The 15,045-nt window shown below is 42.8% G+C and overlaps 1 protein-coding gene across 4 annotated transcripts in view; it reads right to left on the reverse strand.

Annotated features, from left to right (window-relative positions):
* usp40 (ubiquitin specific peptidase 40) overlaps nucleotides 1-15,045 on the reverse strand; it is a 172,268-nt gene that overhangs the window by 66,663 nt on the left and 90,560 nt on the right. For all 4 annotated transcript variants that reach the window (XM_068036072.1, XM_068036071.1, XM_068036074.1 and 1 more), the window contains one exon: nucleotides 11,208-11,376. In XM_068036072.1, coding sequence (XP_067892173.1) covers nucleotides 11,208-11,376 — 169 coding nt within the window. The remainder of the gene's footprint in view (nucleotides 1-11,207; nucleotides 11,377-15,045) is intronic.

Raw genomic sequence — 15,045 nt, forward strand, 5'->3', positions numbered from 1 at the left:
ACAGGAGAGGGCGGGGGGGAGGAGACAGGAGAGGGCGGGGGGGAGGAGACAGGAGAGGGCGGGGGGGAGGAGACAGGAGAGGGCGGGGGGGGAGGAGACAGGAGAGGGCGGGGGGGAGGAGACAGGAGAGGGCGGGGGGAGGAGACAGGAGAGGGCGGGGGGAGGAGACAGGAGAGGGCGGGGGGAGGAGACAGGAGAGGGCGGGGGGAGGAGACAGGAGAGGGCGGGGGGGAGGGGAAGACAGGAGAGGGCAGGGGGGGAGGGGAAGACAGGAGAGGGCAGGGGGGGAGGGGAAGACAGGAGAGGGCAGGGGGGGAGGGGAAGACAGGAGAGGGCAGGGGGGGAGGGGAAGACAGGAGAGGGCGGTGGGGGGGGGGGAGGAAGAGAGGTGAGGGAAGGGAAGAGGAGAGGAAAGAGAGTAAGGAGGAGGAAAGGAAAGCAAATACAAGAGAGATGTTTGAGAGAAGGGTAAAGGAAAAAAAGAAAGGGAAGGAAAGAAAGAGGAGAAGGGAGATGTGCAATGGCCAAACCTGCCCTGACAGTTTAATTAAACTAATTAGTCCAAGGGACTGACTGCATAAAACTTGGCAGTCACCTTAATGCACTCCAAACCAACTTGAACCAGGCAGACAGCCATCTGTTCCAGATACAGAATGTACTGGGATTTTAAAATCAGGGCTTAGATTTCATGCATAGTCGGCACAGTGGCGCAGTGGTTAGCACCGCAGCCTCACAGCTCCAGGGACCCGGGTTCGATTCCGGGTACTGCCTGTGTGGAGTTTGCAAGTTCTCCCTGTGTCTGCGTGGGTTTTCTCCGGGTGCTCCGGTTTCCTCCCACAAGCCAAAAGACTTGCAGGTTGATAGGTAAATTGGCCATTATAAATTGTCACTAGTGTCGGTAGGTGGTAGGGAAATATAGGGACAGGTGGGGATGTGGTAGGAATATGGGATTAATGTAGGATTAGTATAAATGGGTGGTTGATGTTCGGCACAGTCTCGGTGGGCCGAAGGGCCTGTTTCAGTGCTGTATCTCTAATCTAATCTAGTCTGAATTCACTGCACTCTTCCAAAAGTCAAAGCCACATGGATCACAAGTTTCAGGAGCTGAGCTGTGGTGGATTATAATCCTAGCCCCTTTTTGGGGCTATCCTGGATCAGGCATACTTCTCAGCTGATCACTCTCCCTCTCCCCTCTCCTCACTTAAGGTTGAGAAAAACAGATCCTAAAGAGACTTTAATGGGTCTGAAGGACTGAACTAACTCGCTCCAAAGGAAAGGAACTAGTTGAGAATACTATCGTCCTCCAGACAGCCTTTTTAACAAGTTTCAGCCAGATTATAATAACCCGAATATTATAAGGGTGCAGGAATCTCTCCTCAGTAATGCATCTCTCCAAAGAGTGTACGAATACAGGTTCACGAGTTAGCAATACAGAGAGCTATGTGAGACAATATTAATTTATAAATTGTATGAAAATTTATTAAAGAACCGAACATGCAATTCACAGTGGTGACACAGTCAATTGCAATGTTAATAGTTCTAGAAAAGATTGAAAGTACAATCTTGTTTCTGGTAGAAAATCAATTTTTAAATCAAAATTGTTGCAATAAAATATTTAAGAATAAATTATTAAAGTAACATTTACGTTAAATCTCCGAGTAGAAGACTATAGAGCTTAGTGAGATACCTCTGCCCCAGTTAATGGGAGAACTATCACTGCCTCGTTCCAATAGCCATACCTTTACCATGAGAAACATTGGAGAGTGTCCAATGAATCTAAAAATCCAATGCATGCTTCCCATATGTATACTGTTTCCAAGTTGTATAACTAATTTCTTACGTATGGGGGTGCTGCAAGTATGTTCGCCCCCCTTTATTTCCCGAAAAAGGCTGTATAAATGTTAATTTCTAGTTAAGATACACCCTCTTCGATTTCTAAGAAAGGTAAGCTGCAAGTCTGTGACGGTCAATGTTCTCATTAGTCATCTAACAGTGTTTCAAGATTGTAATTCAGTTTTTGGGTTTTGTCAGTTTTTCCAAAAATTCAGCTGACTGTGGTTTAGGGCTGTCCATCCTATCAACCATTAAACTATGGTAGCTTTTGTGACAGTTTGCAAAACTATGCTATCAAGGTTTTACCGTATGTTGAGCTTCGTGACCTTGGGAGCGAAACCTCCTGATCAGAAGCTGCCTTTATGTTCTAAGATGAGGCAAGTTTTTTTTTTAAAAACATAGAGGCATGTCAAGTTAGTATTATAGAGGTGAACTTTTTTAACCTTTTAGGAAGATGAATCCTTCTTTTAACTTTTTAGTTCCTAATTCATAGGAAAATACCTCTTAACCTTATAACTCCACATTATGGCCAGATTCCTTAACAGAGTAAGGAACAATTGAGTTAATGAGTGAATATTTTTTTCCACAAATAGTAGCTTCCAGTCTTGTATAACTCTTCCAAAGACCAGTGAAGCCTCTCCGACCACTCAACTGGTCCACCCAGCCTCTCCCAGTTACCCCGCTCCAGTCTTTCTGACCTCCACACACCCACTCTGCTTAAAATTTGGCCTCCATGCTCCTCCCTCCTTCTCTGGCCCCTACACATATTATTTCCTTCCCACTACTTCAATTTCTGCCTTTATCCTGCTCTCTCTGCTTCAAGCCTGCAAATTCTCTTTGAGGTGTCTCCTGACCTTGCCACTGATTTTTGCAGTCTCTCCCAGCTATCAGGCTTCTTCTTGTGTCCTTTCCAGTCACCCTGCTGGCCCTCATAGTATCTCCCAGTCTCAATTAAATTTAACATCCACCACTGATATGTGAATTGATTTAATTATTTCTCTTTTCCTTAAATTTTTCCTTCCAGCACACTACTTCCGGCCCCTACTTAAATTATTGACATCTTATTTACTTAAATTTTTCTTCCGTCCCACTCCCTGTAGCTCTACTGCTTAAATTTTAATACCTCCTGCCACCCACTCTGCACATTATATAATAACCTTATTTTGCAGCCCTGTTGCTGATCATGCCTCTTCCATTCACTCTCATCACTCTTTTATTCAGTTTACATTGGCTGGTAGAACTAAAGATGTTGATAATCTACAGTTTGTACCAGATTTCAGAAGAGCAAACTTCACTAAACCAGATGATTTGGAATGGGTAAATTGCCAAACCTACCGGGTGCAGAATACAAAGGAAAAGTTATGATAAATGTTGAAGATAAACATGTACCCAAGTCAAAAGAGGGGATTGTGGCAGCAAAAAAGCCAAGGTGGCTGACTGGTTATGTACAAAGACAAATAAGATGTAAACAAAAATGTTTTTATAAATTAAAGGCATCTAATACTCAACTAAACAGAGTTTAAGGAACAGCTAAAGAAAATGAAGGCTGACATTCGATCAGTTAAAATGCTTGTAAAAAAGGATTGCAGACAATTGTGAAAGTAATGGGAAAACCTTTTCCAGGTTATGTGAAGAGTCAGAGAACTGTCGGAGACTGGGAGATACTACAAGGGCCAGAAGGGTGACTGGAAATGACACAAGAACAAGCCTGATAGCTGTGAGAGGCTGAAAAAAATCAGTGGCAAGGTCAGGAGACACGTCAAAGAGAATTTGCAGGCTTGAAGCAGAGAGAGCAGGGTAAAGGCAGAAATTGGGCTGTTCAAGGTCTGATTACAAAGGACTCCGAGCACAGAAGAAATATTAAATGAGTACTTTGCATCAATCTTCACTCCTGAAGACAATGCTCGACTATTGTCAATACTAATGAGTTTAATAAAACTAGAAATATTAAAATAGATAAACACATTGTATTAGATAGAAGTAAGAACTTGAAAATAAATGGAGCAGCCAGGCTGGAGGATATCCACCTGAGGGTCTCAGGAAGATGGGACACATGCTGTGGGAGCCCCTAGCCCATATTTTAAAAGTTAATGGGAATACTTCCCATAGACTGGAAGGAGATTTAACATGGAGTCATAACAGCACAGAAGGCAGCCATGCAGCCCATCAAGTCCATGCCAGCTCTGTATCCAGCAATCCAGTCAGTCCCATTTCCCCACTCTCTCCCCACAGCCCTCAAAGTTTACTTCCCTCAAGTGCCCATACATTTCTTTTTGAAATCATTCATTGTTTCTGCTTCCACCACCCTCGCAGGCGGCAGGTTCCAGGTCATTACTAACTGCTGGGTAAAAAAAAAAAAAATTTCTTCACATCATTCCCTGCATCTCTTGCCCAAACCTTAAATCTATGTCCTCTAGCCCTTGTACGTACCATCAGCCAATGGGAACAGCTTTTCTTTGTCTACCCTATCCAAACCTGTTATCGTCTTGTACACCTCTAATCAAATCTCCCCTCAATCTTCTTTGCTGCAAGGAGAAAAACCCCAGATTCTCCAACCTAACCTTGTAGCTAAAATCCTTCATCCCTGGAACCATTCTGGTAAATCTCCTCTGCACAGTCTCAAGGAACCTCACATCCTTCTTAAAGAGCAGTGACCAGAACTGGATGTAATACCCTAGTTATGGCCTAACCAGATTGTATTCTAAAGGTTCAGCATAACATCCCTGCTTAAGTACTCAATACCTCTATTTATGAAGCCCAAGATCCCATATGCTTTGCTAACTACTCTCTCAATATGCCCTGCCTCCCCCTATCCCTTTTGCCAAAATGCATCACCTCACATTTCTTTGTATTAAATTCCATCTGCTACTTGTCTTTCCATTCTGCTACCTTACCTATGTCCTCTTGCAGTTGATTGGTATCATCCTCACTGTCTGCCACACCTCCAAGTTTGGTATCATCGGCAAATTTTGAAATTGTACTCTGTATTCCAACATCAGAGTCATTTATATAATTGAAATATAGCTGTGGCCCAAGCACTGAACCTTGGGGAACACCATTGTTTACCATCCTCCAGAGTAAATAACACCCATTTACCACGAATCTTTGTTTTCTGTCCTTTATCCAAGCTGACACTGACCCTCCTATTCGACAAGCCTCAATTTGTTAACCAGCCTTTTATGCAGTACTTTGTCAAAATCCATATAGCCAACATCCACTGCATTCCCTTCATCAGCCTTCTGTTACTTCATCAAAAATCAATTAAATTAGTCAGCATGATCTGCCTTTTACAACTCTGCTTGCTCTCCTGAATTAACTCAAACTACTCCAAGTGCCTGTTGATTTTTTTTCCTGATAATTGTTTCTAAAACCTTACCCACCACAAATGTTAAACTGACTGGGTGCGGCACAGTGGTTAGCACCGCAGCCTCACAGCTCCAGCGACCCAGGTTCAATTCTGGGTACTGCCTGTGTGGAGTTTGCAAGTTCTCCCTGTGTCTGCGTGGGTTTCCTCCGGGTGCTCCGGTTTCCTCCCACATGCCAAAGACTTGCAGGTTGATAGGTAAATTGGCCATTATAAATTGCCCCTAGTATAGGTAGGTGGTAGGGAAATATAGGGACAGGTGGGGATGTGGTAGGAATATGGAATTAGTGTAGGATTAGTATAAATGGGTGGTTGATGGTCGGTACAGACTCGGTGGGCCGAAGGGCCTGTTTCAGTGCTGTATTTCTAAAAAAAAAATTTTTTAATTAAAAAAAAGACTGGCCTGTAGTTACTACCAATGTCCTTATACCCTTTCTTGAATAAGGTTATCACATTTGCCACTCTTCAATCTTCTGGCACCTCCTCCCTACCTTGGGAAGATTGGAATATTATGGCAAACCATTCCTTTATCTTTACTCCCACTTCTATTAGCAAACTGGGATGCAAGCCATCTGGATCAGGTGACTTATCCACTCTAAGCATAGCCAGCCTTTCCAGCACATCCTATTGATCAATTTTCTCATCCATTACCTCTACCATCTCCATTTCTACTGATATTTTGTCAGCATCCTGTTCCTTAGTAAACACTGATACGAAGTACTCATTAAGTATTCTAGCCTTGCCCTGCACTCCTAAGAATATATCACCCTCTTTGTCCCTAATAGGCTCCAGCCCAGCTCTTACTAGTTACATGCTAGATGATGATTTTTGGGTCCCCATTTATGTTAACTGCCATTCTATTCTCATATTCTCTCATTGTCAGTCATATTTTCCTCTTAACATCCCCTCTCAACTGATTGTATTTGGCCCAGTTCTCATTTGAGGAATTCAACTGACATGAATCATACACCCCGAGATTTTGTTTCATCATACTCTATATCTCTCTCGTCATCCAAGGAGCCCTGGTTTTGGTTCTCTTACCTTCCTCCCTGGTTGGAATGTACCTAGCCTGTACCTGCAACATTTCCTTAAAGATCACCCACTTCTGTGTTACTGTTTTTCCTGTCGATCTTTGATTCTATGCTACCCTAGCTAGATTTCCTCTCATCTCATTGAAGTTAGCCCTTTTCCAATTTGAAAGTTCTACTTTAGATTGCTCCTTGCTCTTCCACATTGCTAATCTAAACCTTATGATACAATGATCACTCATACCCAAGTGCTTCCCCACTTGGTCTGCCTCATTCCCCAGCACCACATCCAACAATGCCTCCTTCCTGGTTGGAACAAGAACATAACTGGGCAAGGAAGTTCTCCTGAACACATTTCAGAAATTCCTCCCCCTCCTTTCCCTTTACTGTAACATTATCCCAATCAATATTTGGGTAATTCAAGTCCCCCAGAATCACCACTCTATTGTTCTTGTAGATCTGTGATTTCCCTGCAGATTTGCTCCTCCATCTCTCTCTGACTATTCAGAGATCTGCAGAATACCCCCAGTAGCATGGTCATCCCCTTTTTGCTTCTCAACACTAACCAAATGGATTCTGTCTTTGCTCTCTCAAGAACATCCTCTCTTTCCAACACTACAATATCTTCCCTAATCAGTACTACCACCCACCTCCCTTTTTTCCTTCCCTATTCTCTCTGAATACTTTGCATCCCTGAATATTAAGCACCCAGTCCTCACCATTTTTAAGCCATGTTTCTGTTGCCACAACATCCCCACATGGCTATTTGTTCCATCCCTACCTTAAAAAAAGTGACAAGACAGACTCACTTAACAATCGGCCAATTAGTTTGACATCAGTAACAGGAAAGTTTTGTTAATACTTTTACGGGATGTGGGCGTCACTGGCTAGGTCAGCATTTATTGCCCATCTCAAATTGCCCTCGAGAAGGTGGTGGTGAGCCGCCTTCTTGAACCGCTGCAGTCCATGTGCTTTAGATACACCCACAGTGCTATTCGAAAGGGAGTCCCGGATTTTAGCCCAGGGACAGTGAAGGAATAGCGATATAGTTCCAAGTCACGATGGTCTGTGGCTTGGAGGGGAACTTGCTGCCAATGGTGCTCCCATGCATCTGCTGCCCTTGTCCTTCTAGGTGGTGGAGGGCGTGGGTTTGGAAGGTGCTGTCGAAGTAGCCTTGGTGTGCTGCTGCAGTGCATTTTGTGAACGGTACACACTGCTGCCACTGTGAGTCAGTGGTGGAGGGAGTGAATGTTAAAGGTGGTGAATGGGGTGCCCATCAAGAGGGCTGCTTTGTCCTGGATGGTGTCGAGCTTCTTGAGTGTTGTTGGAGCTGCACCCATCCAGGCAAGTGGAGAGTATTCCATCACACTCCTGACTTGTGCCTTGTAGATGGTGGACAGGCTTTGGGGAGGCAGGAGGTAAGTTACTCGCCACAGAATTCCCAGACTCTGACCTGCTCTTGTAGCCACAGTACTTATATGGCTGGTCTAGTTCAGTTTCTGGTCAATGGTAACCCCCAGGATGTTGATGTCGGGGATTCAACGGTAGTAATGCCATTGAACGTCAAAAGGAAATGGTTGGATTCTCTCTTGGAGATGGTCATTGCCTGGCACTTGTGTGGCACAAATGTAACTTGTCACTTATCAGCCCAAACCCAAATGTTGTCCGATCCTGCTGCATATGGACATGGTCTGCTTCAATATGTGAGGAGTCGTGAATGGTGCTGAGCACTGTGTAATCAGCAAACATCCCCACTTCTGACCTTATGATGGAGGGACAGTCATTGATGAAGCAGCTGAAGATGGTTGGGCCTAGGACAGTACCCTGAGCAACTCCTGCAGTGATGTCCTGGGACTGAAATGATTGACCTCCAAAAAACACAACCATCTTCCTTTGTGCTAGGTATGACTCTAAACAGTGGAGAGTTTCCCACTGACTTCAGTTTTGCCCTGGCTCCTTAATGCACACTCAGTCAAATGCTGCCTTGATGTCAAGGGCAGCCACTCTCACCTCATCTCAAGTTCAGCTCTTTTGTCCATTTTGGACCAAAGCTGTAATGAGGTTAGGAGCTTAACGTCCCTGGCGGATCCCAAACTGAGCATCAGTGAACATGTTGTTGCTGAGTAAGTGCCACTTGATAGCACTGTCGGCAACAGCTTCAGTCACTTTGCTGATGATCGAGGGTAGGCTGATGGGGTGGTAATTGGCCGGGTTGAATTTGTCCTTTTTGTATACAGGACATACCTGGGCAATTTTTATTGCTGGGTTGATGCTTGAGGGAATCCTTAGGGATGCAAAATATGATTATTTGGGTAGAGAGGGACTTATTACAGACACTCAACATGGCTTCATAAAAAAAAAAGTCATGCCTTACAAATCTGATTGTATTTTTTGAGGAAGGCACAAAGATGGTGCATGAGGGAAGCCCAGTAGACATAGTCTAAGTAGACTTCCAAAAACCCTTTGATATCGCACAAGAGGCTTCCCTACAAGATCGAAGCCTCTGGTATTAATGGTAACACACTGAGTTGGATTCAGAATCGACTGGAAGGACATAGGCAAAAAGTAGTTATCGATGAAATTGTATCTATTCGGAGGTCGGTCATCAGTGGTGTCCCGCAGTGTTGGGAACATTACTGTTAACTATTTTTTTTATTAATGATTTTGATGCAGCTGTGGGGGGCACGATCTGCAAATTTGCAGATGATGCCAAGATCTGTGCAACTGCTCTGGCAGATTTTGATGTGTTAGGAGACTGGACTCATGACTGGCTAATGATGTTTAATTTGGAAAAGTGCAAGGTTATGCATGTGGGCAGGTCAAATGTTCAACATACATACACCTTTCAAGAAAAAGCATTAAAGAAGATGGAGAAAGAAAGATGTGGGCATTCTAGTGCATACATCTCAAAAGCTTTCTAAGCAATGGTGTAGAGCGATTAGGCCTATTGATTATAAGATGAGACATATTATATTGTCCTTGTACAAGACCTTGGTCAGGCCTCACTTGGAATACTGTGTCCATTTTTGGTCTCCTCACATGGCAGGTGATATTGAGGCTTTGGAAGGGGTGCACAGGTGGGCGTCTGCACTAATTCCCAGTATAAAGCATCTTAGTTATCAAGATAGGCTGAAAGAGTTGGGACTCTGCAGTTTAGATAAGCACTGACTTAGGGGTGATCTGATAGCGGTTTAGAACATAAGAACTAGGAACAGGAGTAGGCAATTCAGCCCCTTGAGCCTGCTCGCCATTCAATACGATCATGGCTGATCTCATCTTGGCCTCAACTCCTGCCCGTTCTCCATCACCCTTCAACCCATTTCTAATTAAAAATCTGTCTATCTCTTCCTTAAATTTACCCAATGTCCCGGCATCCACCGCACTCTGGGCTAGTGAATTCCACAGATTCACGACCCTTTGAGAGAAGTAATTTCTCCTCATCCCCGTTTTAAATCTGCTACCCGTTATCCTAAAACTATGACCTCTCGTTCTAGATTGCCCCACAAGAGGAAACATCCTCTCTACATCTACTTTGTCAATCCCCTTGATCATCTTAAATACCTCAATTAGATCTCCTCTCATTCTTCTAAACTCGAGAGTAATGGTCTAAACTGCTCAATCTCTCTTCATAAGACAAGCCCCCCCATCTCTGGAATCAATCTAGTGAACCTCCTCTGAACTGCCTCCAATGCAATTACATCCCTCCTCAATTAAGGGGACCAAAACTCTGCAATATTCCAGGTGCAGTCTCACCAATGCCTTGTACAGTTGCAGCAACACTTCCCTACTTTTATACTCTATTCCTTTAGCAATAAATGCCAAAATTCCATTTGCCTTCCTTATTACCCAAGATGTCTAAGATGAAGGGAATAGATGGCATTCCAGTTGGCAGTTTGTTCCAATTATACACAATAGGGAGGGCCAGGAGTTACAATTTTAGATTAGATGTCAGGAGGTGGGTCTTTTCCCAGAGAATAGTGGACAGACTGCCGTCTAGTATGGTGGACACCGGTTCGCTGAACTCCTTCAGGAGAGCGCCTGACCGGTTTGTGCCTAGGGCGGACATCGCCTCTTACAAAAGGTAGGTACTGCAGGGAAATCAGAGCCCAAGTGATCTGCTAGACTAGTTTTGATCACTTTGGTAGGTCGGAGAGGAATTTCTCAGATTAATTCCCTGAAACTGGCCTGGTTTTTCACCTCTCTCAGGAGATTATATGGTTGTGTTGGGTGGAGTGTGTACATGTTGTGACACAGAAAGTATCACAACTGTATGGGATAGGCTGGATGGACCAGAGGGTCTTTACCTGTCTGTCATTGTTCATATGTTTGTATGTTTTACAGATCAGATTCAATATTCACACTGTCAGTAAATGTTCTTCTAATCTGCTATAGGACAACCGTCATAGTGTCCTGGGGTTTGAAAGTTTGCTGAGCACCACTGTTACAGCATTGCTATAAAACTGATGCAAGTGCTATTTTCACAAAATCGTTAACCTGCTTGAAATTAAAGGGTCAACTATTCCACTAAAATAGTGTGTGAAAATTTTACATAACCATGCTAAATAGTGTCCTAAAAATAGCACTCAACTTCTTGAACTTTTTTTTGCCCCTTTCTACTTAAAAAAAATATACTTCAATATCAGTAACCAGAGGATTTAAGATAAATGGCAAAAAATCCAGAGGGAAGATTAGAATTTTTTTTACGCACTGAGTTGCTAGGGAGCCTAAAAGGGTGGCAAAAGCAGATTCAATCTAACTTTCAGAAGGTAATTGGGTATACACATAAAGGAGAAATTTGCAGGGCTATTGGAAAAGAGCAGGGGACTAGGACTAATTGGATAGCTCTTGCAAAGAGCTGCAGACATGATGGGCTGGATAGCCTCTTTCTCTGCTGTATATTTCTATGTGTAATTATGCAAAGCAGTGACCAATACAAATAGATTACAGTACACCACTGGCATAAACCAATGTTCTGCACTTACCTGGAAAATAGCCTGCCTGAGATCACCAACCGTTTTCCTCCGATCTATGGTTATTGTCAATACACTGTCCTGGGAGGAAGCTGGATGTAGGGCACCGTTATCAAACTTATACTCAGGACCCAGGTGAAGATGGACTTCAATGTTATTGGCTGCAGAATCAAACTCTGCCCTGGATTTGAAATGGGATAAATAAAAACTTGCATCAGTTTTTTTTTTAGAAATGGTAGTAAGAGGGCAAGTTTGCATTGTAAACCATATCCCTTCAGCCTTGCTTTAAAACAGATTGAATTCATTTTATGCAAGGACTTGAATGCCACATGGGAAATTAGATCATTTAATCTCACATGACCTGCATCAGAATCCAAAGTTCCAGAGCCAACGGTCACATTTCAACACACAACATAATCAAGGGATTAAAAGGGACAGTGGCAGCACAGATAAAAATATTAGTTAAGGGGACAAAAAGCAGCTAGCAGTGGTGAACAGCTGTTTTTCAGACTTGAGGGAAGTATAGCCAGGGTATTAGGACCACTGCTTTTTTTGATATATATAAAATGACCTGGACTTGGGTATACAGGGTATAATTTCAAAGTTTGCAGAGGATATGAAATTCCAAAATGCAGTAAACAATGAGGATAGTAAAAGACTTCAGGAGGACATAAATTGGAGAAATGGCTGAAACATGGCAGATGACATTTAATGCAGAGAAATGTAAAGTGATACATTTTAAGAATGAGAGACAATATGAACTAAACCATACAATTTTAAAGGGGGTGCACGCAAATCTTTGAAGGTGACAGGACAAGTTGAGAAGGCGGTTAAAAAAAGCATGTGGGAATCATGGGCTTTATTAATAGAGGCATAGAGTAAAAAAGCAAGGAAGTTATGTTAAAGCTTTGTAAAACACTGGTTAGGCCTCAGCTGGAATAGCGTGTTGAATTCTGGGCACCATCCTTTAGGAAGGATGCATCATGGATGAGGCCCTTCAGTTATGCGGAGAGTGGAAAATCTGAGGTTGTTCTCCTCAGAGTACAGAAGGTTAAAAAATTTTGTTAGTGGTGTTCAAAATTTTGAATGGTTTTGATACAGAAAATAAGCAGAAACTGTTTGCAATGGCAGAAGGGTCAGTAACCCGAGGACACAGATGTAAGCATAATGGCAAAAGAATCGGGAACAGGGGTAAACATTTTTATTTTACACACACGCGAGTTGCTGTGATATGGAATGCTCTGCCTGAAAGGGTGATTGAAGCAGAGTCAACAGTAACATTCAAAAAAGAACTGGATAGGTATTTGAAGGGAAAAATTTACAGGGCTATGAGGAAAGAATAGTGGAATGGGACTAATTGGACTACAAAAGAGCCGACAAAAGGCACAATGGGCCAAATGGCCTCTGCCTCTGCTGTATCATTCTACTATTTTACGAACACAGAGTCCTTTATGGTCTGTTTAGTATAGAATACAACTGTTAAACACTATTCTGTGCTTGAGTGTTAACATTCGAAACATGTTGCTGTGCTGTGGGTAAACCAACAGTGTGGAGATGCCACAGCTTCTTCCTGCATTACATTGTGTCTAACTTGCACTTCACATTCTGTCTGTTATTGCCCAGCCAGAGACAAGAACAGGATCAAGTGGAAATTTTGAGGCCCCAATTTGGCAGACAGAAACTTCCTAAATTTGCTATCAACTATGTATGGAGTGAAAGCACCTTTTTGAGTTGTGGCAAATCAATCAGGGATAAATATTTTAGCTTCCAGCGCTAGAAGTTGAAAATAAATCTTATAACCCAAATTACAACAGCTTCCAGGTTAACTTCAGCATTCCTCTATGCATCTAAACTTGTAACAACCTGAACTGTTTGACTAGACCGTATTAGTTGTTACGACTGAGGCGGGAGGAGTGCACTGTTTATTGGAGTTCCACTTCTCCACAGGTCACATATATTTAAATTTTTTCCCCAATTCCCGATACGGTCAATCATAGACTCTATTTTTATCCCAAAATAAAACACACCAACCAGGTTTCCTTAATAAACAACAAAACATTCAGATTATAAAAAAAGTCTTAACCAGTAATGAAACAAAGCATAAACACACAGATCAAAATATAAAAGTTCCTTTTTACCTTAGTCCCTCACACACATATATACACCGGTCAACCGACAAAATAGAGATTTACTCTTTAGAGCTCCAGTACAACAAAAAGCAGAAAAAAAAAGTTGGCCAAAATACTTGTTAATTCTCGAAGAAAAAAAAAAGAGAAGATATGAAAAGATATCAGAAGTCCTTTTTGGTTTGGCATCCCAAATACGTATAGACGACTGCCACTGGGATCTTCCTAAAACAGTTCTTGATAGGCAACATTGAAGATCAGTTTAGGCAGGCTTTCCAGGGAAAATGCAGCAACAACCCTCAGGCAGTTTCTTATACTTGATTCTCAAAAGATGGAAAACTGGCAGGCTTTTTCAAAGAGCAGGAACAGACTGAGCTGAGTGTTGCTGTCTTGGCAAGTTTTCTCTAACTGTCTTTTCAAACCATTGTCCATATCCCAACTGCTTGTCCAAAGCAAAACCAAAAACACCTCAGGAGTCAAACCTCCTGACCCCTATAAATCTTGACCCGTCACTTCTCTGCAAACATTTTCCCCAAGTCAAAAACAATCCCTGCCGGGTAATTATTTGAAGACAAGTGCCTTCCAATAACTGTTTGTTTTCAAGCTCAGTCAAAAAACCTTCTTGTTTAAAAAGGGTGCGAGGGATAGACCAAATAATTATAGGCCGATCAGTCTGACCTTGGTGTTGGGTAAATTTTTAAAAATCTATTCTGGAGGGACAGGATAAACTGCCACTTAGAAAGGCACGGATTAATCAGGGATAGTCAGCATGGATTTGTTACAGGAAGGTCATGTCTTACTAACTTAAATGAGTTTTTTGAGGAAGTAACAAGAAGAATTGATGAGGGTAGTGCAGTGGATGTGGTCTACATGGATTTTCGTAAGGCATTTGACAAGGTCCCGCATGGCAGACTGGTCAGTAAAATGAAAGCACATGGGACACAGGGGAATGTGGCAGGTTGGATCCAAAATTGGCTCAGGGACAGGAAACAAAGGGTAGTAGTCGATGGATGTTTTTGTGAATGGAAAGCGGTTTCCAATGGCGTTCCACAGGGCTCAGTGTTGGGTCCCTAGCTCTTTGTGGTACATGTTAACGATTTGGACAAATGTGGGAGGCCTGATTGGGAAATTTGCTGATGAACATTGGCCGTGTAGTTGATAGTGAAGAGGATAGCGGTAGACTACAGAAAGATATCAATGGTTTGGTTGAGTGGGTGAAAAAATGGCAAATGAAATTCAATCCAGATAAGTGTGAGGTAATGCATTTGGGAAGGGAAAATAAAGCGAGGGAATACACAATAAACAGGAGAATTCTGAGAGGGGTAGAAGAAGTGAGAGACCTTGGAGTGCACGTCCACAGGTCCCTGAAGGAGGCAGGACAGGTAGATAAAGTGGTGAAGGCGGCATATGGAATGCTTTCCTTTATTGGCCGAGGTATAGAATTCAAAAGCAGGGATGTAATGCTGGAACTGTATAAAATGCTGGTTAGGCACAGTTGGGAGTACTGCATACAGTTCTGGTCACCACATTACAGAAAGGAGATAATTGCTCTGGAGAGAGTGCAGAGGAGATTTACAAGAATGTTGCCAGGTATTGAAAGTTGCAGCTATGAGGAAAGATTGGATAGGCTAGGATTGTTTTCCTTAGAACAGAGGAGGCTGAGGGGTGACATAATAGATGTGTACAAAATTATGAGGGGCCTAGATAGACAGGTAGGACCTGTT

This window comes from Heterodontus francisci, chromosome 7, assembly GCF_036365525.1.
Source record: "Heterodontus francisci isolate sHetFra1 chromosome 7, sHetFra1.hap1, whole genome shotgun sequence".
Taxonomy (NCBI): Eukaryota; Metazoa; Chordata; class Chondrichthyes; order Heterodontiformes; family Heterodontidae; genus Heterodontus; species Heterodontus francisci.